The following is a 27,374-nucleotide window of genomic DNA, read 5'->3' as shown; positions in this document are numbered from 1 at the left end:
GGCGGGGGGTGGTAGACAGGGAACTGTCACTTCCTGGAGTCGGATTTCAGGAAAGACTGCATTTCACCTACCCAGAGGAATGCTGAGTTCACTGAACACATCCTCCGGCTCCCAGGAAGGCAGGAGCAGGGGCTCTTTCAGCTCCACCTCAGAGTAGTCTGGTGATCTCAGGTCTCGCGATTTCACTTCCACATACCTGGGGTTTTCTGCAAAACATGAGCCAAGCCAAAAAAAAAACGAATGAAACCCAGCATGCCTCAGAGAGTCCCTGTAATTCTGTCCCTTGCAACTGTGTGATTGGGAATTGTCCCTTGGACTGCTTAATCACATGAGGCTGGGCTGATGACTGCTAATTAGAACCAAAGCGCTATAATTAAGAGCGTTTTCACCGCCAGAAGAACTCCACACACAGGAACGCTTGGCAAGTCTTCACGCTTGTCCTGGGGGCGGGGATGGGCTGCTGAGGCCTTCAGCTGGGATGATCCACACCCCACCCCTCCCAGTGTCCCCCAAATCAGTATCTCTGCAGGCAAAGGAATTGTTGAAGGGCAATTGTGTTGACATCCACGGAGGCTGGGACAACAGGTAAGGCCATTCTCACCCCAGGCTTACCAAGCGGTGACCCGGTAAGCTAATAAACCTCTAACACCAGCACATGTGGAGACCTAGGCTGCAAAATAAAAGGGGTTCCATTGGAGAAGTGAAACTGTCAGCACCCCTTTATTCTTGCCTCCTCTAGTCAGTCTGGGCCTCCTGGTTCCTCTAGCAACAAACAGGCAGCTCAGTGGCAGAGTTTCCATGGAGACTCAGATCCCAGCAGGTGAAAAACAGCTCAGGTCAGCTTGACATGGAGGAAGAGTCCCATTCCCCAGGTCCCCTACAGCTTGGGCCACCCGCAGGGTCTGGGTTGAAATGTTTAGTTTTCAGCCTTTCCTCTGCCGAGTTCTGCCCCGTGACCCTGACTTCAACCTCCGTTACGCCATGAGCTTTCTGTAAAATGAATCTCTAGTTATTTTCACTATGAGACTTTTCAGGGCTACTCTCCCTCCCTCCCCCGCAGAGCCCTTGATGGATCTCGGTTTCCACTTGGCAGAGAAGCAAGGGCTTAGCCTATTTTAAACTCTCTATTTCATGATGTCACAGTGCCCAGCATAGACACAACATCACCTCCGGTGGAGGCGGAGTCGTTCCTGGGACGAATCTTGTATCCCTGTCAGACCCTGGAGAAAAATGGACCTGAGATAGTAAGAAGGAGAACAAGCCATACCCTTGGCCAGGCCCTGTTTCTTCCCTGTCCCTTCTCTCCTGCCACACTCCCTCGCCCATCACAGAGAAAACAGCCAGGGGGTCCCCCACATGCAGGCAGGAGCAGCTAGCTGATCCCAAGGAATCCAAACTCATTTTGCTCAGAATTCAAGCTAATTTTAGTTGTCCAAACCCATCTGGGCTCCTGTAAAGGCGGAGTGGTCCAGCCTGTCTGAGTTTGCTTCTCAAAGCATAGGCCACCTCCTATCTGATTTCCTTTACACCATGTGCCCCAAAGCTCTTAGGAGTTTTACTAGGCTTGTTACGGTTTGGCTTCCGTTAGTAAATGACTTTCTGCACCGGCTTCAAGGCAAGTCGAAAGCTCCCTTGGTTTTGCTCCAGCCTGCACATGCCCATCCTTCTTGAGGGGAGCCATGGTCTGATCCACCCAACCGCCCGTGAGGAAGGGGAGGTAGTTACCCTCGGTCAACACTCCTGGGCAAGGCTGGCTTTGGAGGTCGGTTTCAGGAGTGGGGCTGGCTTTCTCCTCCAGGGGGCTGTCTTCACCAGCCCCATCTTCGGGGGTCCCCCTGGCCTTGCAGTCATCAAGAAATGGGCTTTGCTGTCGGGCCCTCTCCTCGGCTGGCTGGGGGGAAGACATTTGCTGGGCTGTAGTAGAGGCCAGACAAACATCTGAGCTCTGCGCTCCCTTTGCCTCCTTCTCGTAGCAATCTGAATCCTCCAGTGAGAGGCCTGTCTCGCGTTCAGCTGGCTTCCGCTCAGCGTCCAGATTTAGGCCAGGCATTTCCACGTCCGTGTCACTGGGACAGCTCGTGGAAGCCGAGGGCAGTTGTCTGGGCAGCTTGAGGCTGATTTCTGCAGCCCCGTTCCCTACGGTCTTGACTTCCTCCCCGGTGAAATCCTCGGCCAAGTCCAGGTCCAAGGTGGTCGTCACACAGGGACAGATTTCAGGGCAGATTTTGTCTTTCTGGTCAATAGGCATAATTTCTTCCAGTTCTGGGATGTCTGGCTCCATGATAAAATCTTCTTCTTCCCCCACCTCGTCCACTGTGACGAGCTCCTCCATATTCGTGGGGTACCAGTTCTCCCCCTCTGCCTCACTTCCACTCTCCCAATCTTGCTCCTGTGTAAGAATGTAGAACGGAGGTCAGAGAGTGGCTAAGGCATCCAACCAGGGGACACAAACCTTGGCCATAAGGACCCCTCACACCAGAAAGGTCCTCAGCCTTCTTTCTTCTACCTGAGAACAATTACTAGGTAATTGGAAGCTGTGAGCCACTCAAGTCTCACATCACTGACACATGCTGAGGATGAGACTCAAAATGGCGCAGGATTTACAATAGATGCTTCATGCTTAATCTACCATGTTGAAAAATGAGACCAAGAATTTCAATCCCTAGTACATAACAGATGCTCGATAAACAGGTTCCGAATGAATAAATACATTATACATGTGAAATGCTTGCTGGAGCCAACTCCTTGTCCGTGGGGACACCATTAAAGGTAACTGTGGCATAGTCCCTCACACAATTCCTCTGAGCAGCCTCTCCCAGGAAGGCCACAATCTCTGTAGCCACAGCAACTTCCACCCTCACCCTCAACCCCTCCTAAGGTTTTCTCCCTGGTGTTCCTTGCAGCCCATGGACTCAGCAGACAGATTTGGGAGATCAGCTGTTCCTGACCGGAAAGGTACAAAGCCAGCCATGTTCCAAGAACTCTCCCCCCACCTGCCGGGGGGGAGCCCCAGCCCCGGAGGACTGTAACTGTTTTTCTTTTTAATTAAATAAAATAACCATCACAAGCACAGTAGGTGTCTTGCTATTCCCCAGGTCTGGGTCTGCGAAGGTCAGGACCCCAGCTCCAGTACTGAAGCACTGTCTTTCTGTCTCCTGAGGGACCTGCTTATTTGGAGAGACTGGCTCTGGAGCCGAGTCTTGGGGTGGGGGGGGCATGTTCTCTCTCAGGTGCGCAGCCAAGTCATTGGAGAGTGAGGCGGGGCCCAGCAAGCGAGTAAAGATCCCCCAGGAAAGACAATCCCAAGACCCCAGGCAAAGCCACCCCTGCAAGAAGAGGTGAGGGGACTGGGTCACTCACAGAACCACGGGTGGGGGCTCAGCCACATTCAGTGCAGCTGGTCATTGGCAGGCAGGGTGGGGACTCCCGGGCCTCTGGCTGAAGCACAGATGGGACTACGCTGCCAGTATCTGGGACTAGTTTACCTTCTTTGTCCTTGTGTTCTCTGGATCAGAGGACTCTGTCTCTTTCTCCTCTCTGCCCACTGACTGGGGGCTTCCTTCCGTGCCCTCCTGCTCCAAAGGAAGAACAGAACAAACAGAATCAACAGTGAGCAGAGGCAGGGAAAGAGGGAGCACCAAGAGAAGAACGCCACTGAGCACGGCTGGCCACTGGCAGAGGCACTTCATGTCCCTTATTTCCCCTTTCCTTACAGAACCCCTCAGACACGCCGTTGTGATCATCTTCATTTCACAAAGGAGGAAACTGAGGCTCAGAGAGGTTCTTGCTCACAACACACAGAGGCAGAGAAATGTCTTAAAGTCTGGTCTGATGTCTTCAGGGGGTAGAGTCCTTGGTAAACTGGATGTTTTGTTTTTTTTGTTTTTGTTTTTGTTTTTGCAGTGAGGGTGAATTGAAGAAGCCAAGGGTAAACTGAGTCCAGGTGACCATCCTGGTGACATCTCCCCAACAGACCCATCCTGCCCATAAAAATATCACATGTGGCCACTTGTGGGCAGGAAGGGGGCTGCCACCCAGGCAGTGCTTCTCACCTCTTGTGCCCTGTCTCTGTCCTACAGCCATAGCCAAGCTCACGCTCCCTTTCTTGTCTCCCTCCTTCCGTTCCTTCCCCATTTAAGGTCCTCACAGTCGTGCCCATGAATGAGAAACTGAACACCTGAAAGCAACTGTTTGGCTCTGGAAAGAGGCTTCTCGCCTTCTACAGGGGTCAGCCATCGAGAGTCCACAGGCCAGACCCGACCTGCTGCCCGTATATGAGCCAAGAACGGATATTATAATGTTGAACAGTTTCATCTTAAACAGTTACATAAGTACCCACATAAAATCCTCAGTTTTGCCTTTGGGCCCACACACAATATTTACCATCTGATCCTTTGTAGAAAAGGCTTGCCAATCCCTACTTTAGAAGTTTCTCCCATGACTTAAGCTTTGGTCATCAAATCAAGGACTACTCCAGAGACTTCCAGAGGGCAAGTTGCATTTTCTTGACATTTTTGGCTGAGACTGGTTCAAAGTAAATGACCCCAGCTCTAATGACTTCCAACCTGACACACCCCCCTCGGGCTGACGAGGAGCCAGTTGGGGCAGGAGCCCAGGGCTGACCGGTTTAACTTGTTAGCACCAGACAGGAACAGATAGTTCAAATTGTCAAGGCTTTGTTCTTCTCAGTGTTTTGAGACACAAATTCTACCAAAAGCTTTGGCTCAAGTCTTCTTAAGTGTGAAGCGGCTACAGATAACCTTTTCAGCCATGGGAAGCCATAGCTTCTACCAAATGGTGACCCCTTTTCTTTATCTCCCTTAATAAATTATTCATGTCCCTCCCTTGTTAAAATAAATAGTCCTTACCCTTCACAAGCAGTTTGTGCAAAAACACATTCCTAAGGACAAGAGTCAAGCTGGAAGAAGCAGGGACAGCCTTGGGGACCTGGCTGGAAGCCCCCAATGAGGCAGAACCCTGCCCACACCAGGGCCTGGACTAGTGCTAAACCACCTCCTGACTGGTCTCCCACTTCTGCTCTGTACCCTTTCCCAAATCTATTCTCCCTAAGGCAATCAAGAATAACCATTCTAGGGGCTGGGCATATAGCTCAGTTGGTAGACTGCTTGCCTTGCACGCACAAGGCCCTGGGTTCAATCCAAAGCACCAACACACATACACACAAAAAATTCGAAAATGCAACAAGTATCATATTTCACTTCCTTGACAAAATGTTTCATTTGCTTCCCTGGCATTTAGGATAAAGGCAAACATCTTTAATCTGCCTACAAGGTGCATGATTAGTTGCTGTGCACAAATCAGCCTCCCCTCCCAGCATGCTGACCTGGCCCTCTGCTCCAGCAACACAGGCTTCTGGCCACACATGGAGCCATTGCATAGGCTGCTCCCTCTGTCTAACCTTCCTTTTCACCCAGGAAATACTTACTATTCCTTCACATCCCAACAGGCACATCCTAACCCAGGGACGCCTTGGTTCCTTACAGGTACTGACAGTGCTATCCCCCTCTCTCCTCGGCACTTTACACTGATGCTGTTCTGTTTGAGAATGACTTCATTAGCAAGTCCTTCTACTAGATGACTGTAGGCTCCAGGAGATCAGAAGTCAGTGCTGCTTTACTCACAACTAGTGACCATGGATATTGGTCAATAAAAAAAATGGATTTGATAGAAGGGGTTGGGGTGAATAACAAAATGCACCTGCTTCAGAGCATGCTGGGGTCTCTGTATGGACAATATAGCTGGTTTTTCCATGTATTCCTCTTATGGATTGTTTATGCTGGGGTTTGCATTCTGAGGGTCTCTGGGCTGCAGGTGATCCACAGACATGTTTTGGTCTATACAGTTTGTAAAGCATGGGAAACTTCATACAGATATCTGGACTTGGGTCTTGCTCCAAGAAAAGGAGATCTAATAGCAGGAGGCAGGCATTCCTAAATGACAGTTATAGACTACAGCTGAGCAGCTGCTGGCTGCCCCCCCCCCCCGACAGACAGGCACCAGACATGGCCCCAGCTCTCCCAACTGGCCCCATCTTCCATCCTTCCCAGACCTGCCTGGCTTCCCTAACCTGAGTGTCTGGGTCTAGTAAAATGGATGGCTTCTTTCCCATGCTTTCTTTACTCAGAGACATGGTTTCTTTCCTTCCTCCTGGGGTGCCGTGGTCAGGACTAAGTCTCATGTATGGACATAGCCCCTGGAGAACACTGAGTAAGTGCACACCTGGGCTTCTCCACTGTGGACACTCTCTCCAGAGAGCTCCCATCTCTGATGAGCACACACTCATTAAAGTGCTACAACCACCTTGTGACCATGTCCATTTTACAACAAAAAACAACGAGGCAGAGAACAGGGTGTGCCCTGGTTCTCAGAAGCCAGGCCTTCGCTGTCAGTGTCTTGGCTCCTTCCTTCGTTCTTTCAACAATGCTTATCAAATGCCTCCTCTGTGCCAAGCCCTATGCCATGAACCAGGACACAGCTGTGGACACACAGACTAAGATTCCTGCCTCATGGACATCATACTCGGGGGTGATGGGTGAGGACGGATGCTAAAGAAAATAAAGAGGCTGAGTGATTAGCACTTCCCAAAATAGGGAAGTGGAGACGGGAGAGAAGTGGGTTGGTGTGTTTAGACTTTCTGCAGTGGCTAGGGATAAATTATAGCCAAGACAGAGGAGGTGGGAACATGCCAGGTGGAGTCTGGGAGTGGTCAGCTCCTTGGCAAAGGCCCAGAGGGGGAGAGGAGCCTGGTGAATTAGAAATGCAGTAAGGACATGTCCTCAGCAGGTCCCTGCTGCCTTCATTCCCAAGTTCAGTCATTTCTTATTAACTGACTTCTGGGGCAGCCCCACAGGGATCCGGGTTTTCCTCAACTTCATGATATGGAGTTTGAGAAAAGTATAGAAAACTGTGTTTTTCTATTATTCCAACTCACAGTGTTGGTCTGCCCAGCTCCAAACCCACAGAAACAATCTACTAGGGACCCTGATAAATACTTAGTGACCCCCTTTGAGGACTATAGAGGCAAAATCAACTAGAAGTATAGAATTAAGGGAAATGAGGGCTTTTCTGGGAATCTTTCTGGCTCTCGGGATGATTCAAAGTATGTGTCCCTGAAATGGACAATATTATGCAAACAATGAAGCAGGGTAGGAAAATCAGAAGGTCTCAGAAGTGTGGGTAGGAGGGCAAAGGGGAGCTCTACCCCTTTGCCAAGGACACAGGGGTGTGCAGGTTGGATTGGTGTATGAGGCCTGGGCTTGCGTTCCGCCAAATCTTGCTCTCTGTTCCTCTGAGTCTTTTGCTGAGGCATAGTGCTGTCATCGGCACCTTCAACACTTCCAGGCCAATACAGCTGTCCCTTAGTATCCACAGGGATGTGTTCAGAACTCCCTTCCTGCACCCAAATCTGCAGATGTTCAAGTCCCTTACCTAAAATGTCACAGGATTTATATATAACTTATATGCATTCTCTTATATACTTGAAATTGTCTTTAGATTATCCATAAGACCTAATATCATGTAAATATTGTTATGAACAGTTGTTACACTGTATTGTTTAGTAAATAAAAACAAGAAAATAAGTAAATAAGTCTGTGTATGTTTAGTACAGACTTAATATTTTACCATCAATGATTTCAATCCATAGTTGGTTGAATCCACAGATCCAGAACCTGCAAATATAGAAGACTGACTGTGTACTCTTCTTAAAAACATCTGCTGGTTGACTAGGTCCTCAAGATTCCTTTCAAGACCTTAGCAAGGCACACAATATCCTTCATGAAACCACCCTGTCCGTTTCCCTAATCTCATCTCCTGTTCCTCCCCTTGCTGCGCCAGTCAACTTTAAAACAGGCAAAAAAAATTACTAGGTATCCTTTCAATAGAACACTATTGAAAGTGTTCCAGGATATCTGACTCTATAGCAGTCAGTACCTTTCAGTATCTTGAACTAAGCTATTTCACAACTTTGTAAGTTGCAGAAAACTGATCAAGATACAAATGATTCATGATTCTTGTTCAGAGAGATGCAAATGAATTTTATCTGGTAGAGCTGCAATTGATTCCCAATCCTCTGTGGAAGAGGCCAGTTTTTTTTTTTTATTTTTATTTTTTTAGTTGTTGATGGACCTTTATTTTATTTTATATGTGGTGCTAAGAATCAAACCAAGTGCCTCACGCATGCTAGGCAAGTGCTCTACCACTGAGCCACAACCCCAGACCAAGAGGCCAATTTTACATCATTTGTCATTTGCAAATTTGTCTCAGCATTCCTGATTGCTTATATACTTTTACATCTTATAGGTCTCTATTAATTAACAAATTGAATAAAATCTTTAACATGTGTTCACTAAAATCTTTACACCAGAATCATGATTTTACTTTAAAAAAATAACCAATCATCTTTTAATATGCTCTAAAGATGTAACCACATGGAGATTCTCCAGCTTCTTTAATAGTCTTTCATTTTCACTTTTGCCCTTGCTATTGCTTCTTCCAGGAACCCCAAACTGCTTTTTGTCCACATTTAATACCCAGCTCAAATATCACCTTCTCTGTGCAATTTTCCTCTTCTCCCTGGGCAGAGTTGATTGCCCACCTAGTCCACTGTAAATTCCAAAATGGTTTCTGTTGTATGCAAATTATTTTATAGGTCTGTCTCTACCATTAGACCTTGGGTCCTGCATAACACGGGCTATGTCCCATTCACCTTTGAATTCCCTGTGCCTAGCACACCACCTGGCAAAGTGGTACTGCACCCATGCACACAGGAATAAAGACTAAAGTGTCCAAAAGTATGACTTTCTGGTGTTTGTGGAGTTGAGAACTGGGTACCTTATTTGGACTTAGTTGTTACAAACTCCTGGGTCAGGGTGACTAGGAGATAGGCATAGAAGATTTTAAAAATCAAGTTCCTTATGCAGAAGCCAACCCTCTACTATCCCACCCCTACTTAAAAGTCGGAGGCTCTGGCAAGAAGGAAGCATAAGTCAACTCAGAATATAAACCCAGTACCCAGAGTCCTGCCCATGACCCCCACCCACTGTGGGAACTGAAGCAGTGTGGCAGGGCGTAAGTCTTCTTGACACTTGGATGAAAGTGCCAGCCAGTTGTCATGTATTTTTATTAAAATGGAACTAAAACCTTGTGGGCAGTGTCTATAGAAACACGCCACACCCTGGGCTCCCAGTATAATTTAGCGGGTGGTGACCACTTCTCATATACCACTCTCATCAGAACTCCAAGATTGGAAGATGCTTTTGGCATCAGAGAGGACAAAATGGACCAAAGAGTAATCCCCTTTGGCAGATTCCGTGGGTTCAAATGCTCAGGGCCACTCTACCTGGACAAACAGGACTACAGAAGGCCTTCACCCTATGTCCCTCCCTAATTTCCTATAAAGTAAACAGGGTGCCGTGGGATTGAGGGCCAGACTGCCTATAATTGCCCATAATTCAGGCTCTTTCACAAGAAAGTCCTTGGGCAAGCAATGTAGTTCTCTGTGCCTCAGTTTCCTCATCTGCAGTAGTAATGATACCAACCTCTTAGGCTGGCTGTGAGGATGAAGTGACTTAATTGAGAACACATGTGGAGCATAGTGCCTGGCATACAGCAAGCATTCACTCATTCAGTAAATACTCAGCATCGTTAGGTTCTGCTCTGGGACCTGCCTTACCTTACCAAGGGAAGGAGGTGGCATCATTACCTCATTCTCGGCCATTTTGCTTTCTTTTCCATCATCAGCTCCTTCTTGGTCTCTGTCAGCTCTCTTGGTTTTATTTTTCTCACTCTGCTTGGATGCAGCACCCTCGGGGGCCCTGGTGACCTTGGGCCCTAGCCCATCTTCCTTGCCAGAGTCATCAGGGTGGAGGTGTCTGCTTTCCCGCAGCCTGGCCTCCTCTTTCCTCCTGGACCTCCCAGGGGTGTCCTGCTGCTTGAGGTACTTGTCCGACTTGGCCTTGGGCTCTTTCCGGTAGTGGCCTTCCTCCCGGCTTTTGTAGCTGGATGCAGAGTGCAGGGGGTTGGGGGATCCAGACCTGGGGTATTTTTCCCGGTAGCCTCTCCCTCCTTCAAGTCGCTCGTCCAACTCGGCTTTGTCCAGCTGTCGGGGGTAGTGTTTGCGATCATGTGCCCATGTGTCCGTCCTGTCCCTCTTGTCCTCCCCGTTCTCCCTCCAGGGGACTGGGTCTCTCTCTTCCTCCCTCCTGGCAAAAGGAGAGGGCTCCCATGAGTCCCGGCCATTGCCCCAGTCCCCGCGGGAGGGGCCTGGAGGACTGTGGGAAGAGCTGCAGGAGGTGAAGCTTGGCGTGTGGGACCTTGGGGAGAGTGACCGGCTCACAGGACTGCGAGACCGGGGACGTTCTGGGCCATATCTGTGAGGGAGAAAGGAGAGGGATTTAGAATCTGCATGTTCCCCACCCCATCCCACCCCCACCTGGCACTGGCATACTCAGTCTCTCCCATGGATACACTGGGCATAACCCTACCCAGCTGGACACTCTTCAGTCACAACTGTCCAGAACCGCAGGACGTGGTCCAAGAGAAGACCTGTCCAGCCTACTGGCTTCTACGAGGAGGGACTTTCCCTAGGCACGGTATTGGCCACTCTCTGCCCCATTGGTCATTCTGGCTCCTGGGAAGAATAATTGGATTGGTTTAGTTCGGCCCTATCCTTTTTCCTCTTGGAAGTGAGCGGTGCTCAGAGACTCAGGGACTCTCATCCTGGGGCTATGGGTGTGGGGGCTGGGGGTCTGAGATTGTTCTTGTCCAGCTTGGGTAAGGCTGCCTAACCCTGGCATTTAGTTAGCCAGTCCTTTTATAAGACTTGAAGCTACCCCTCTATCAGAATACAAGTGACATCTTGGCTTCTATTTTTCTCATTTGTTGCTTATCTCAATTTGTGAAGATTCTGGGCATGGTAGAGGGATGCTAATTTGTTGGTGAGTGGCAGTGGGGAAGAGTGAACTCAGAAATTTCAAAAACAAAGAATTAAGCAGGTATTGAAGGGTTGAAGGAGACCTCAAAACTAGAACCTTCTTATATTTGAGATCAAGAAACCAAAACCCAGATAAAGATCCCAACCTGCCTAATCCCCCTCTACTCTATCACAATACTGCAGGCTGCATGATATGGCCTTGCATATGTTGGTTAAAAACCCAAATAACCACAAATTTTTAAAAATGCACAAACATTCTAAGCATGAACACTTATCACACATACACATACAAACCAACTGAGCCATATGCCTGATATCCTAAAAGGGTGGGCAATTTTTATTTGGTTCTCAAATGTTGGACAACCATGAAGCTCTTACTGGCCAGGGGACCAGGCTGCCTTGACCATCATGGAAGACAAACATTTGGGCTCTGACCTCTATAGTGAGGTTAGAGCGCCATCTGTGGCATCCGTGGGTAAGAACTACAGACTGTGCTGGCCCCATGACCACTCTTGCCTGTTGCCCATCTTGATTGTCTTCAGGACTATCTTTAAGTGACCCTTATCAGCTTGTAGCTGCAGCTTTGCCTGGTCATCAACTTCAACTGGAAGAAATGAGTTGGAAAAATGCACACATTCAATGTTCAGAGTAAATGTGCAAGTAGCTGGGTTTTTTGAGACCATCGGCATTCTTTTTCATCTGTCTACATTCAGCTCATGAAAAAACCAAGAGCTGGCTCTAAATAGAAACCATACCCTCACATACATGCACACACATAAGCACACACGCACATGTATGCTCAGGCTGTTCTAGAAGAGCACAGATTGCCTCAAAGGGCCATGTATTAACAGGCCTTTTGTTCTATTCCTACAAAGGAAAAATAGCCTAGCATTTTGCATTCTGTTGATGTTAACCCAAGCAGCACTTTTGGACTGGTGCTTTTCATTGGGAACATGGACAGGTAGAATCCAGAAGGGCAAGTAGATGGGACAGGAATGAGGATAGGGCATGGTGTGACTCAAATTCCTTAACAACGAGAGACAGGAGAGTGTTCCCACTGCCTAGAACTGCCCTGAGACCCGAAGCCTCACCTGTCTGCTTCCCGGAACATGTCCCTCTCTCTCTGGGAGTGGATATCCTGGATGATAGCAGCCACGGTTTTTCCAGGTTTCTAGGCAAAGTCAGAGAGATCACTATCAGATCAGAGATGGCTTCACCAATGCCAGAGGGCAGCAGCAGTGACTCTGGCACTCTAGTCCACCAAAGGGGGAAAGTGCCTTTCATGAGGAAGAAAAAAAGGCCTAATCCAAGCGATGAGGAGTGTGAGCACCATGTGGAACGGGGCAGGGCTGAGGTCCTGAGAATGTGGCATCCACAGAGCTGGGGATAAAAGGAGCCCGAGTTTACGACCCACATGCTAAGGATAAGCAGTGTTCCTTAATCCCCATCTCCTTCCTCCTAAATTAAAAAAAAAAAAAAAAAAAAAAAAAAAACTTCAAACATGAGGGAGGGAGTAAAAGGAGGGACACTATAAACTTGGAAAGAGACTTGAAGGTCACTGAATGCAGCCTCTGCCCACAGACTCCTGCATACCTCCAGGCTCACCAGCCACATTGTGTCCCAAGCAGATGGTGACTCCTGGAGTTGAGTGGGGCTCAAGTCAGAGAGTTAAAGAATCCGAACTTGACAACTGACACTTCACCTCCAGGTTCCTTTCCATGCTGCGTGACCCCTTCCATACCTTATTCCTGTGTATCCATACATAGGAATTACCTGGTGCTCAAGGAACATCTGTGAGGTGGGCATGGAGGACTGTTTCACAGATGAAAATGCCAGGCACCCAGAGGCTCATCCCTTTCCAGATCACTATGTGCTGGCTGTGCCTGGACAGGACCAAACCAGTCCCCGAATCTTAACCAAAGCCCTTTCCTAAACTCTGGATGGACAAATAACAACAAAATAATAAAAAATAAATGCTTTCAAAATATAAATTTATGAGCATCAAAGAAAAGGCAGAAGCATTTTTCAAAAGACTGAAGAATTCACCCATTTAATAAACATGTATTGAGCAGGGTGACTTTTATGGTATATAAGTTATGTTTCAATAAAGCTTATTGAAAAAAAAAAACAGGACTAAAAATCCTCAGTCTATAATGGCAGACCTGATAAAGATTTTTATTGAGAAATTTAATCAGTTACTAAGTTTTTTTTCAACTGGGGTGTTCTAGCACCAAGCTATGTCCCAAGTCCTTTTTATGAGGCTGCCCTTGAACTTGTGATCTTCCTGCCTCAGCCTCCTGAGTAGCTGGGATTTCAGGTATGCACCATGATACCCAGGCTCTCAAGTATTTTTTTCCCCATGTAATTCCAAGAAACTTTAAATCATTCAAACTTCAGGTACCATCATGTATCTCATTTTATGGATGGGAAAGCCAGGTTCAGAAATGTGATGTAGCTGGAACTAGAATCCTGTGAGTACTCTAAGCAGCTCAGCTGCTAACCTGTGTTATTGTAGAAACTGAGGCCCCGACTGGGAAACATGCAAAGTAAAGGGGGAAATGAAGGGGGAACTGCCTGTGGCTTCAGGGTGAGAGGTCCATGCTAGGACACAGGGAAGAGGTATGCAATGTTCCATCCAGGGAGAGATCTCTTGTCAACTGAAGATGCAAAAGGAAAGAAAGTGGAAGAGAAGGCAGCTGACCCTACCCCTGTGGTGTAAAGACACAGGAGGTCAAGAAACCAGCCAATTCCTGCTTGACAGCAGGTCCAGGAACTTAGCACTACTTGGATCAGCCACCTCAAAAGGCACCTTGTAACTTTGATGAGTGTCCCTCTATGTACACCTATAAAGGTTGGCCCTTTATGGGAATATGAAAAGTGCCACTTCTACTAACCAGGTCACTCAGAATGTGCACAGTCAACCAGGACCTCACCCATTTGAACTGGGCCACACAGCGCCCAGGCATGAGCAAGGAAAGAGACTGGGCTACTGCCCTGGGCTGAGAAGCCTGCTGCCCAAGCTGCCTCCTGTCTCCCTCCACCCCACCATCCCACTTAAGATCACCGGTTCTTCAGCCTGGGTGATTGGTCACCTTCTTGCAGTAGAAGGGACCACACAGTGGAAACTGGCTACTGTATCATCAAGGGAAAGGCCAGCTGGGATGCTGCTTCACAGAAAGACCCATTACAGTGCTGCCCTCATGCAGGCCAGCGCTTGATGAGCAGTGGAGCTTGGGAAAGCCAGTCGGAGCCATCAGGACCAAGTCCATGCGATGAGATTTGCCATCACTCTAGAGGCCACATCCTAGGTCTCAAATCTGAGGTCCATACTACCAAGACAGAATAGCAGGCAAAGGCTAAAGAAGGAACCCCAAACTGGGTAAAACATACATGGCAACTTTTCAGAATATAAAAGTAAAAATTCCCTGAGGAGGTTAGATAGGGGACTTTTGTCCAAGGTCCCAACTATCTTCTGCTCTTTTGGAACTTCAAATCCTCCCGATCATTCCTTCCATCTCAGAGCCAGGGGAGCACAAAGACTCACATGGAACAGGTGCCCCATAACACTTGCTCCAAGATGAATGGCTGGAGAAACAGAGGCATGGAGATGCAGAAAATTAACTGGCAAGACAGAATGCAAATAGTACATGCTGGGGCTAGTGACCACAGGCATTGTGTCCCCTCCAGAGGATCAGAGGGTCAGTTCCACTATTAGAAGTGATAATTGCAAACTGTTTGGCACTCTCTGATCCAAGCACCCGCCAGCTGCTATCTGAGAAGGGGACAGAAATGACCAAAGATTTTCAAATAACAGAACTGACTTCTCAAAGCTCTAAGAAAAGCCTGTCAACCTTTCTTTCAGGCCAGCTTCTGCATTCTGTGGTTACAGGTAGAAAGAAGACAGATGAAATAAACCTGTCATCACCTCAGAAAAGTCAAAAAGGGAGAGAACAGAGTAGGCCTATGATACAACTTGGGGTAACCTTTTATTGAAGCAGATTTTGAACATACAAAAATAGAGTGAGGTATATGGAGCTCCATAAACCCCTTACCCATCTTCAACAATTCTGTTCAATCTATTTTACATCTGTACCCCCACCCCCTAGATTATTTTGAAGCAAATTTCCGATGTTATTTTTTTTTTTTCATCTATCCTGTGAAGACATTGATGCAGCCTAGCAACCACAAGGGAACACCCATGGTGCTCACGATCCACACATCTTGCTGCTTCTAAAACAGGATGAGATTCCAAGTCCCATGTCATTCCAGGAAAGTGCTGGCTTACTGAGACGGAGACACCATGACTTCAAATCTCAACTCAGAAAGAACAGCCCTGGCTCTGCCTCCAGCTGCAGGGTGACCTAGGGTCAAGGCTGGTTGCCTGTGAGAGACTCACTTTCTCACCCTGTAAAGGTGGGATAATGAGGCCCATCTGTCATCTACCAAAAGCCACAGGGCATGGCAGGCTGCACCCATGAGAGCTGTGGAATGCTTGCAACACAGAAGGAGCTGCTGGGGAGTTTCATGTCCTCAGACCGCTCCACAACTGTGGTTCATACCTCCAGAGTCTTGGGAAGATGCTGAAACCTTCCAGATGAGCCAGAACCCATCAGAGTCAAGTCCTACCAAGGCAGACCTTATTGTTTCTGACATTACTGGGCACCCCAGCCTCTCCATTTCCTCTCACCTGACTCCTTCTGCCTAGAAACTCCCTAAGTAGACTCTCCTTGGAAACTTCTCCCTTTTTCACATTCCTAAATCACACAAAGTTTTGACATTGAACTTCTAGTAGCTCCCATGCTTGTGGACTTAATCTTTAAATCTTGTATAATTTTACACAAGAACAACTTGTCTTCCAGTTAGATAATAAACCCTCCCCAAGTGAGGACCATGTCTCATATTCATCACAACTGTTAGTATCATATTGTACACAGAGAATACCCTCAACCACCAATTTCCCAATTCAATCTTCCCAACTGAGAGCATCATGGGCCATTCATAAGACTGCGTCTCATAACCAGAGGCTCTCTCTGCAGCCAAGAGGCTGGCAAGGCCAGTGGCTCTGAAACCAGGACCTCTGCCCACAGAACCTAAGACTGTCTGTCAGTCCCACCCCAAACCTACTGAATGAGATTCTGAGAACAAGGACTCCCCTCCCCTGCCCACACACACACCCAACAACAACTCTCGGATGCAGTAAGTAGAAGACGGTGGTTTAAATTCTATACTGGAGACACTATGATTCTATACTTATTGAAGAAGTCTCCAAAAAACAACCCAGCAACGAGTCCAGTCATCTTGTCCTGCTCTGCAGCGAGGACAACACTCCTTCAGAGGTTGTCTTTCCCCTTCATTCTGCACCTATTACATGGGCACCTGTTATATGAAAAGCTCTGCCCAAATCCCCTGAGGAATAGAATCCCTGCTTCAAAGAGAGAACGGAGAAAGAAGATATGGGCAAAGAAAATAGCAATCAGAAGAGATGAAAATACTTTAAAACTTATCCTTTCTCTCCCTGCACTTTGCCTCATGAGCAAAAGGCAAAGTTGGAGCAGAATGAGGAATCAAAATTTGCCCCCACCTCTGTCTACCCCCATGGGACAGGATGTGGTAAACCCTTTGACCCAGAGACACATGGGGATATGGCGTTTTGCCATCTGCCTGCCTAGTAGCCATTCTCCTGCCTCCTGGTAGGAGCTGTTCCAACGCCATCTCACTCCAGAAGTCTGTGTAGGTCTCCTGGCTCTGAGGATGGAGCAGGAGATGCAGCCAATCCAAGTATGGTCTTCCCCCGGGCCACGGAGATAGGCTCCAGGATAGGCACATGCACTAAACTAAAGCAATCAGAGTGACTCTTAGGACTCTTATGGGAGCTACCAGGAAACCGCCTGGCTCTCTCTTGTTGAAGGAAATGGGGACGTGAGGGCCAGAGCTGTTGAAGGCACTGAAGCTATCATGCCATCTAGAGGAGAGAGACTGGGGCTGCTAAGGGCCATTGCAGGAGGCACCCAAAAACCAAAGCCAAGACAGCAAGAGGCAGAGAAGAGAGAAACCAAGTTCTAACGATCTCATGTGGGTACTGAATCCAGCCATACTTGTGGCCAAAGCTACTCCTGGACTTTCATTTACATGAGGCAATAAATTCCTTGTTTATTAAGTCAATAGACTCAATTGGAATAGTTTCTTCTGCTACACACAGAGAGAATTCTTGCTGATTCATGTCAACCCAAGGGCATAAAGACTGCATTGCTTTGTAGTTGAAATATGCTTTGAAATACTATCATGTAAATTATCCCATGAGACCTTCACATTGACCCTGAGAAGCAGTGTGACAGCATGGGGAGAAAAGCCCTACTGAAGATCACAAAATGATGTGTTCCAGACCCTTGATAATTCGGGTGTGCTCAGAGGACCAGGAGCATCAGCATCTACTGATAGCTTGTTAGAAACGCCTTGCCCTAGACCTGCTGAATCAGAAATGCATTTTGACATGAACACCAGGTAATGTGCATGCACCTTGAAGTTTGAAAAGTTCTGTTAGAATGCTATCTCATCTATCTCTCTCCTGGATGGGTGACTATGAGCAAATTACCTATTTCTTTCTCCATTTTTTTTTCTTGTGTGGACAATGGAGATCATAACAACCTAATATAACAATGTAGGCAGGGTGCAAAACCAAAACAGTGCTGAGTTTTAATCACAGCTCTTCCAGTAACTGTGATCTTGGGCAAGTTACTGAACTTCTATTAGCCTCAGTTTCCTTACCTATAAAATTGAGATAATAATACCTATCTGACAGGACTGACGTCAAGATTAAAGTAGATAATGTATGCAAAGTGCTTGGTTCATCACCTGCCCCAGAGTACCAGGACTCAATTAAAGGTGCATGTTATTCTTGTACTCTTGTAATTACTATTATTATCCACTCTGCATTCTTCATAAGGTAGGGTGATGTGAGGCCCAAAAGTATTAAAAAAATTTTGCTTAAAACCAAGAAACTCAAGGGATAATAAATTCCTCATCTGGATATTGAGGTTCACAGAGGTCATGCAACTTGTCTAAGCTCATCAAAGTGGGAAGGGGCAGAGCCTTTTTGGCACCCCACCCTCCAATCTGGCCTGGGTCACAGGCTAGCTATGGTTCTTTGTTTATATGTCTTTCCTCCTGCCAGAGTGAGCGCCTCATAAGCTTGCTCTATCTATGTCCATGGCATCTGGCCTAGTTCCCACCCACAATGGGCACTTAATGAACATCTGCTGAATGCCAACTTGAACCCTTTGACTTCTTTAACCCATAGTTTTTGTATCACCCAACTCCAAACTATCTCCCTTGGTAAAGTGCCTTTGTACTTTAAGAAACTGATTGCTGTTGTTCATTCTAATTAGAAACTCATGATGACATCTCATTTGGACACCAAAGCTCCTCTGGGAACACAATGCACAAATTCAATTTCAGCTCCCAGGGGAGAAGCCAAGAGAACAGGAGCTGGCATGGTACAGAACAGGGTGGGATCTTGTACTTGTCTGATGCTTTCATTAGGGTTAAAAAAAAAATGGCAGGTGCTGCCTGTTGGCAAAGAAACTTCAGAGGCAATAATGCAAGCAAAGCAGAATCAAGACTTGGGAGACCGGTTGACATATTCCTCTTCTACATATATAGACTTGTCGGAATGCTAGTCCTAGCTACATACCACTAAGCCTTTGTCTTCTGACTTCAACCTTGAAGATTAAGGGCAGATTAAGGACTGTGAGTCTTAAACAAAATGGACCCTTAAGTAAACATAGAATGAGCCTAAATGCCTGGAAAAATTTCTATTAAGTGGAAAAGTAGAAAGCACAAACTCAGAGGGTAGATTTCAAAACAAATACAACATTAATTACAATAAATCCAATGGACTAAATGCTCCAGTTAAAAAGAACTCTTGCCCATCAATCAGAAGACAATGCAAAATAAAAGCATGGGTAGATGGTTTTAAAACAGTAACAAAACAACAAACCAAAACAAACAAAAACTTCCCACTAAGAAGATCCAGATGGAATAGTCAATAAACATATGAAAAAGCAGTCAACCCCAACCAGTCATCAGGAAAATAAAAATAATGGTAAACCTGACACTGTTCCCAGACAGGCAAAAACTATGTACACATGTACCAAAATGACACATTTATGAAGGATAGCAGATTGTCCCTAATATCCTAAAACTAGAAATAATTCAAATGCCCATCAACAGTAGAATGGATTAACAAACTATACAGCCATACAACAGAAATGCATATGCCAATGAGAATCCCCCACATACCCAACAACATGGAGGACACATATTGAATGAAAGAAACAAAACCCGAAACAATGGGAACATCGTGATTTCATTCACATAAAGCTTAAAAATAGACAAAACTTCAGCTTTTCACCATTGAGCACTGTTTAGGGAGTCATGAATGGGTATAGAACCAGCACAGAAATGATTATTATTGTCTATGTCAGGAGTGTGAAGAGGGAAGACCCCAGCAAGAGGAAGGACTCTCAGGGGCTCCTGGGTACTGACCAAATTCTTTCTTGACTTAGGTAGTGGTCTTATGGTATTTAGGAGATTTCATCAAATATTACTTTTTACATTTTATGAAATGTAATTAGCCACTCTGCTGTATATTATACTTCTCAATAAAACAGAAAAGTTCTGGGTGCCATGTCACATGCCTATAATCCTAGCAACTCAGGAGGCTGAGGCAGTAGAATTGCAAGTTCTAAGCCAGCCTCAGCAAAAATGAGGTGCTAAGCAACTCAGGGAGACCCTGTCTCTAAATAAAGTACAAAATGGGGCTGGGGATGTAGCTCAGTGGTTCAGTGCCCTTGAGTTCAATCCCCAGTATCCCCCCACCCTTCCGCCCCCCCAAAAAAAATACAGAAAAGAAAGGAAAAAAACAAGAAAGAAAGAAATGCAGAACAAGGTAAAAACAAAATTGAAACACTGTTTGGAATTATTTCGATTAATCCATGAGTTCTTCCAGTGGCAAGGTTAGTCAGGTACTACTTAGAAGACTTCTGTGAGGCTTAGGACATAAGTATGGAGAGGGAAGAAACAGTGAGAAATCAAGGGGGGTGATAGGCAGAGAATAGTCACTGAAGGCCTGTGTACGCAGAGCAGAAGCTGTCTTCAGGGTTTATGCCTACCTTCCCCCACCAAAAGGCAACCACCGGTCCCACTGACTTCCTCCTTCGAGACTTCCCTTGTAAACATCTTCCCCTGTAAAACCATCCTTTGCCTCTGTAGCCTCAGACAGCCCTTTGCATTTGGCACTTACCTCAATGAACACTTTTCTTGCTGCCTTTCCAAGTGATAACCTCAAAGGGAGTGAGTGATTTTTTAAATCTCTTCCTATACTCTCCTTCCAACAGCACTTAGGTCAGTGTCTGGCAAGTAGGAGAAAGTCAGCTGCTGTTTGTTGAATGACGGAATGAATGAGAGGATGCCTTACCTTCAGCTGCAATTCCTTGTATCTCTTGGACATCCGAATGAGCAACTTCTCACCATTGATCACCGCAGATTTTTCTTGATAATACTGGACCATGGCCTGGGCAGCTTCTGTGTAAGCCATCTCTAAAAAGGCCTAGAAGAGACAGGAAGGACTCGACTTCACTGGTCTTGAACAAAATTCTGTACGTAGTATGAGTCCATGTGAATGAAGTTCAACACCATTTAACTCAGCTATCCCACTCCTTGGTTTATACTTAAAGGACTTAAAAACATCATACCATGGGGACGCAGCCACATCAATGTTTATAGCAGCACAATTCACAATAGCTAGATGCCCTTCAGTAGATAAATGGATAAAGAAAGTGTGTACATATACACAATGGAATATTACTCAGCATTAAAAGAGAATAAAATCATGGCCCTTGCAGATAAATGGATGGAGTTGGAGAAGATAATGCTAAGTGAAGTTAGCCAATCCCAAAAAAACAAATGCCAAATGTTTTCTCTGATATGGAGATGTTGATATATAATGGGGCTGGGGAGAGCATGGGACAAATAGATGAATTTTAGATAGGGCAAAGTGGAGGGAGGGGAGGTAGGGGGACATGGGGGTAGGAAAGACAGTGGAATGAGATGGACATCATTACCCTAAGCACATGTATGAAGACACGAATGGTGTGACTCTACTTTGTGTACACCCATAGACATGAAAAATTGTGCTGTATATGCATAAGAAAAAAGAAGAGGCATATAAAAAAAAAGAATAGGCAAAACTGGTGGTGACAAAAGTCAGAATTGAGTTTCTTTTTGGAGTGGGGGCGGGAAGATGACTGGCAAGGGCCATAAGGAAAACCTTCTGATGTTCTGAAAATGTCCTGTGTTTTAATTACATGGATGTAGGCATGTTTTTAAAAAAGTAATGAAGTTGTATACTTAAAACTAGTACTTTATACACTTGAGAGTATCTACTTTATAACTCAATAAAAAGAAAAAATCAGTATAAGGAAGAACTCTCTTTGATCTCATCTGTTCAAAGAGAACTTTTTATTAACTTTACCCAAAGAGCTCATTACAAGATGGCCCCTCCCTCTCCTGATCTCCATGGTTACCAAATTATTCTTAATTATGTATGTCGGTCCTGGGCTATATCATGCCATGGAAGCCCCTCTGGGATGGGAGGGCCCATTAACACAGAGTTCCTGGTTGGAGGGCTGTTGCCCATGTGACCCTGGGCTGCTATTTGGTGATGAGGACAGCACAAGACAGAGGCACAGGCCAAGGCTGCTTGAGTCCTCACTCTTCTTACAGAGAAAGAAATATATTCAAAACCTTGGGCCTCACAAGCCCTTGGGCTTGAAGGAAGGCTGGGGCACTGTGAATTAGAGAAAGGGAAAGACCCAACCATGTTTCCACAGCATCTTTACTCTTTATCTGTTCTGATAAAACACAGAGAGAAATTGCCTTTCCGCTCCATTTGTGTCTACGGAGTTTCTACACAGACTGTTTTGTTCCCTCTAGTAGCTGCTACAGTAAGGTTGCTGCTGCTATGGTCTCTTAGATTCGTTTGGTTTGCACTATTCTGGGATATACTGATTCTGCCTCTCTTTGTTGAGAGGGAAAAGTGGTCTGTGGCCAGGGAGCTCTCATAGGAAGCCCCTAATTCTCCCATTTTCTGAACTGAATAGGTGAAGCAGACTCATTGCCCTTCCTGCCCTCCCATTTATCGGCTGATCTCAGATGCTTGGTTTTCCTCCAGGTTGTCACAATCTATGGCAGAAGTGTGTGCAACTAAAAAGTCAAGATTCTTTGGGGATTTATTTATTTCAAATTCTGCACCTGGCTTTTCTCTTGCTTAATATAAACATGTTAGCACCTCTGTCTGTCATTTCTGAACTGGGAATAAAACTAATCTAGACAATCTAACTGTATTATTGTTGCAAGTGGAGTTTTGTACATTTACCCAAAATAGAATTCCTGAGCAGTAGAAGGAAACACAGAGGCTCAGTGGTCTATGCCCAGGTTGAAGGAGGGAGGCCACTGATAATATGCTAGGGCCTTAAGTCTCCATAGTTCATGCCTTAATTGGGAACATGATTTCTCCTTTGCATGTTCCTTGGATTCATAAAGCAAACATTTTTATTAAAATAAAAGAGAGGTAGAGAGAAGTTATAGGAGGGGAGGGGAGGGGAAGGGGGGATAGGAAGGGCAGCAGAATAAAATAGACATTATTATTGCTGTATGTATATACGTGACTGTATGACCAATGTGATTCTGCATCCCATACAATCAGAAAAATGAGAAATTGTACCCCATTTGATTCAAATGTATGAAATATCAAGATCATTGTACTGTCATGTGCAACTAATAAAAAAATAAAAGAGAAAATATTCTGACTTTTGACCACTCAATATATATATAGTCCCCACTCCCATTCTGACTTTAAAAATGAAGACGAACATATTCAGTCCCCAAGGGCTCCGTCAATTCCTACAGGTTAAGCATTTTTAGTTCCTTAGACTTAGGAGGCCTCCATTAATTCCCTCCTGCTCTCCTGCTCAGACCCAAGGGCCTCACACTATCACACTGAGGACAGTTCTTGACTGACTCCAAACCTGAGCCATCAGATGTGACAAGCTTAGAAGATGAGGCTGTACCATCAGCTCAGGGGCTTGGAAACATGGATGACCAAGTCAACGAATCCTATTCTGGGGCCAAATAGCTTTCCTATGTTGGTGAGCACCTCATCCAGTTGCACCTCCCCTCCCCTCTAGGCAATTTGTAAAGGCATGAGCTGAACACAAGAAGGGCAGTGGGACATCATGAAACAAAACAGCCCCACAAAAATGTCAGCTGTGAATCACCTCTTTATGTCAAGAACAGGAAGAAGAAGGAGGAGGAGGAGGAGGAGGAGGAGGAGAAGACATTCCCTTTTCACCAATGTGTAGACTATCCTGTGCCCCCAGAGTGAAAGTCCCCAGGCCTACCTGGTTAGTCGACTTCATGAGGATGTAATTAGTGACCTTTCCAAAGGGCAGCCCCAGGTTAATGACGTCATTCTCAGTACAGCTTCCTTCAGGGAGATTGCAGATATGCACCACACGGCCAGCACCTTTCCGCTGTGCAAACTGATAGAAAAGAGCAGTGGCTAGTCTTCAAAGACATTTCCCTCGACCCCTCTATTGCAGACATTCCTAATGGTTATCTTCCCCCAAATAATGATTGCAACATGATCATTTTCAAAATCAATGCAAAAAAGGATTTTTTTTTTTTGCAGGCATACATAAAGTATCAATTCTAAACCATTTCTTTTCAAAAAGGATTCACATTTCTAAGAAGCAATAACATCCAGGGCTGGGGAGGATACAAGGAAATGGGCATATCCATATGTTGCTGGTGGGGGGGTTGTGTGTCTACATTCTTTTGAGAATATACTTTCTCGATGATCCTACCATCCTAATTTTGGAAATCTATCTTACAGAAATTAAATCATCAATGCAGACTTGTGTACAAAAAATTTACTGTAGTACTTTATGGGGTTATAAAAACAGTTTAGAAACATTCTATATGTCCAACAATAGGGGAATATTTGAGTACATAATGATTCAAGCATGTAGTGGAGAACTACAGAGCCATTAAAAGAAAGGAGGTAAATGTGCCCATATGCAGTAATTTTTAAGACAGGTCATTAAGTAAAAAATAGGTTGATAATTAGTATGTATACTACAAGGCCATTTGTGTATGTGTGTGAGTGTGTGTGTGTGTGTGCCTGCGTGTGTGTGCATGCTGGGGATTGAATCCAAGGCCTTGTGCATGTGAAGCAAATGCTCTACCACTGAGCTATACCTCTACCTCCAACCTTTTTTATCTTTTATTTTGGGACAAATATTTATTTTGCTAAGTTGTCCAGGCTGGCCTCAAAGTTGTCATCCTCTTGCCTCAACCTCCTGAGTAGCTGGAATTACAAGCAAATACCACCATGCCTGGCCCTATGATGTCATTTTTGTAAAACAAAATTGTACAAGGACAAGATAAAGAAAGAATTATAAAAATGCTGATAATTATTGGAAGTGGGTTAATTATCAAGGGTTAAGTATACTATTCTCTATTGTTTTGTATGTTTGAAACATTTTTGCAATGAAAACATCTTAAAGGCTCTCAGCACAAAGGCACAGAGTGCACTTATCAAACTGTCAATGCTGGTTATCTTCAGGGAAGCAAAATAGGAAGGCAGCAGGGGATACATATTGAGTCTGTTTCGTATATACCTCAAATTATTTGACTTACAATTTTAAAAATTTCCAAAAAAGAAAAAGGGCATAGAAAGGTTTGTAGGAACCTAATACATATGCATAGACATTCACAGCAACAATCTGTAGTTTAGATCACTGGTTTTCCACACATTTTTTTTTGCCTTGCATTCCTTTCTTCAAAGAAAATTTTATACACCAGTCCCATATATTCAATAAATAAAAGAGAAGATGTTCCAGTCAAACTTTGGGGTCCAGCACCCTGCTACCCCTTGCCCCAGGCACCTCTAAGGAACACAGCTTGGAAGCCACATCCTGGACCTAAATCAAAGCTCCTGGAGGGGAGAAGTGTGTCCCTTAGGCCTGGTGAAACCTTAATCAGCCTGGAATCTCCCAGAGCTTCAAGAACTAGTAACCATAAGCCCATCCAACGTGGAAGAGAAGCATACAATTTTCCAAACCTGAAACACATTCTAATAGCATAGCTTACATTTGCAGTCACCATTTTCAACAATAAAGTAAACTTCAACATCTCTTACATTTAATGTGGGTCTGACTCTGCCGAGGTAATAGAGGGCACGTTTGAGGTCTCATTCTAATCAAGTGTGAGTACTTGGGTAATTCCACCATGAAAAGCCCTCACTTGTCTCACAGGGCCGAGGACAATTGGAGTCAATGAGAATTTCCATTAATGGTTCAGTCCTGAATTGGAGAAGCCCAATTGCCCCTTTCATACTTCCCCCATGATAGCGTTCAAAATGTCAAGCACCTTCCCAAAGGGGAACAAGGAAGGATTCAGTGTGTGGCACAGGCACATCTCCTCCCCAGAATATCCCTTTGTCTTCATGAAGTGCAATGGACTCTCAGAAAGCTGGAAAATTGAGGCTAAGCCTGGGTAGCAAAGACTGAGCCCTTCTGCAGGGATGATGGGAGAAGGGCTGTCAAGAGGCAGGTTCTCTGCCTTCCATTAGGGTGAGCCATTGACATAAAGACGCAGACCCAGCTCACAAGGTTACAAGCAGAGCTCAGTGGCTGGCTCTCTGAGTTTATTAGCAGGAGGGCCAGGGCTGGGCGTTCTGCCTGGTCTCTTAGCGGGGCACGTTTCTGCCCCATGTGACTCTGCTGTGGTCGGTCTGGGCAACGTGTGCTTGGACAACAGAGCAGACATGCAGGGCAGTTCTGGGCCAATCCCTCTCCTGGCCTGTCTAGTTGCCTAGTGACCAGGCACCAGGGCCAGCACTTCTCTCATTGTCTCCTCTGGCCTGAAAGGAGGACTCAAGAGGTCTTTATCTGAGCACAGCAGAATAAACAGGAATTCACCTCCCAGAGAGTAAACACCCTCCCAGCTGCCAGTCACCAAAGAAGAGAGGAGATGTAGTCATGCTGCAAATGTTGCCAAATGCACTAAAATGAATAGGTGTCCATCAGGGGTTAAAACTTTAAAGATACACTCACCTCTCTGCAAGGTTCTAGAAAGTGAGTGTTACTGATTCCCGTGTTGTGGCTTAGTAAGATAATCATGAGATTTTTAGCATTCTTCAGTTAATTATATTAATTTGGAGCTTCTCAACGGGTGAAATGCAGATGGGTTTTACGTATACTTGGATACTGATTCCCTCAGGCAGCAAGCCAAGTACCTCTAGTGCCCAAGAGCAGCTTCTTCAGTTTATCATTTTCTAAGTGAGCCATGAAATGTAAATCTTGAGAACCACTGGATTAACTGTTTGCTCTGTGTTATGTCTGCTTCAGGGGATGGGATAGAGTCTGTCCAATTAGAGAAATTATTTTTATATGTTAAATTCTTTTGCCAATATTTTATTTAGTAAAGTTCAATCTAACTTTTTTTTTCTGTCATTCATATAAAATATCCTTCTGTTGTTAAATTCACTTTTAGGTTCAGGACCATGTTTGATTCATAAAAAGTGTAGGGTAACAAGTATTATCACTCTATTCTTGAAATAATTTATATAAACAGGGCTATTGTTTGCCTATGCCCTATGGGAGATCTGAATGAGAAGGGAGAAAGGGAGGAGAAGGGAGAGTGAGGTCTCTGGGTGGTACTTCTACAGTAAAGTTCATTCCTTGGGGGGCACTGACAATCCTAAGTGCCTTTGAGAAAGCAGCATGTTGCTGCGAAGTAATTCCCACCCTGGGTTCTCTAATAAGCCCTAAAGCATTTCTGAAGTTAATAATACAGTAGTCCCCCATCACAGGGACTACGTTCCAAGACCCCCAGGGGATACTTCAAAGCACAGAGAATAAAAAATGCTTTTCCCCCATATGTACATATGATAAGATTAAATTTATAAATTAGGTCCAATAAGAGGTTAACAATTACTAATCACGAAACAGAACAATTAAAACAACATACTATAATAAAAATCATGAATTTATAATAAAACTTTTGAATTGTTTATTTCTGGAATTTTCCACTTAATATTTCAGACCAGGGTTAACCTTGGGTAATTGAAACCACAGACAGCTAAACCAACGATAAAGGGGAACTATCAAACAGCAGTGGTATGGGGGGCTAGATAACATTTTTGACATTCAAAAAGCTGAAGTGATGTCATACTTTGAGTTCCTTCACTTTTTTTGTGTGTGTGTGTGGCGCTGGGGACCTTCACTTTCTTTTTTTTTTTTTTTTTTCAATATTTATTTTTGAGTTTTTGGTGGACAGCAAGCATCTTTGTTTGTTA

General features: G+C 45.3%; 1 protein-coding gene across 4 annotated transcripts in view; it reads right to left on the bottom strand.

The window, feature by feature from the left end:
* The window catches only part of Rbm20 (RNA binding motif protein 20), a 185,159-nt gene that overhangs the window by 13,501 nt on the left and 144,284 nt on the right, over positions 1-27,374 (bottom strand). For all 4 annotated transcript variants that reach the window (XM_048807318.1, XM_048807322.1, XM_048807319.1 and 1 more), the window contains exons 6-12: positions 23,413-23,553; positions 20,430-20,561; positions 12,046-12,125; positions 9,725-10,391; positions 3,486-3,572; positions 1,726-2,389; positions 72-206 (exon numbers count right to left, since the gene is read on the bottom strand). In XM_048807318.1, the coding sequence (XP_048663275.1) occupies positions 72-206; positions 1,726-2,389; positions 3,486-3,572; positions 9,725-10,391; positions 12,046-12,125; positions 20,430-20,561; positions 23,413-23,553 (1,906 nt within the window). The remainder of the gene's footprint in view (positions 1-71; positions 207-1,725; positions 2,390-3,485; positions 3,573-9,724; positions 10,392-12,045; positions 12,126-20,429; positions 20,562-23,412; positions 23,554-27,374) is intronic.

This window comes from Marmota marmota, unplaced genomic scaffold, assembly GCF_001458135.2.
Source record: "Marmota marmota marmota unplaced genomic scaffold, marMar, whole genome shotgun sequence".
Taxonomy (NCBI): domain Eukaryota; kingdom Metazoa; phylum Chordata; class Mammalia; order Rodentia; family Sciuridae; genus Marmota; species Marmota marmota.
The sequence above is the reverse complement of the archived record's forward strand: the minus strand, read 5'-3'. Positions and strand labels throughout refer to the sequence as shown.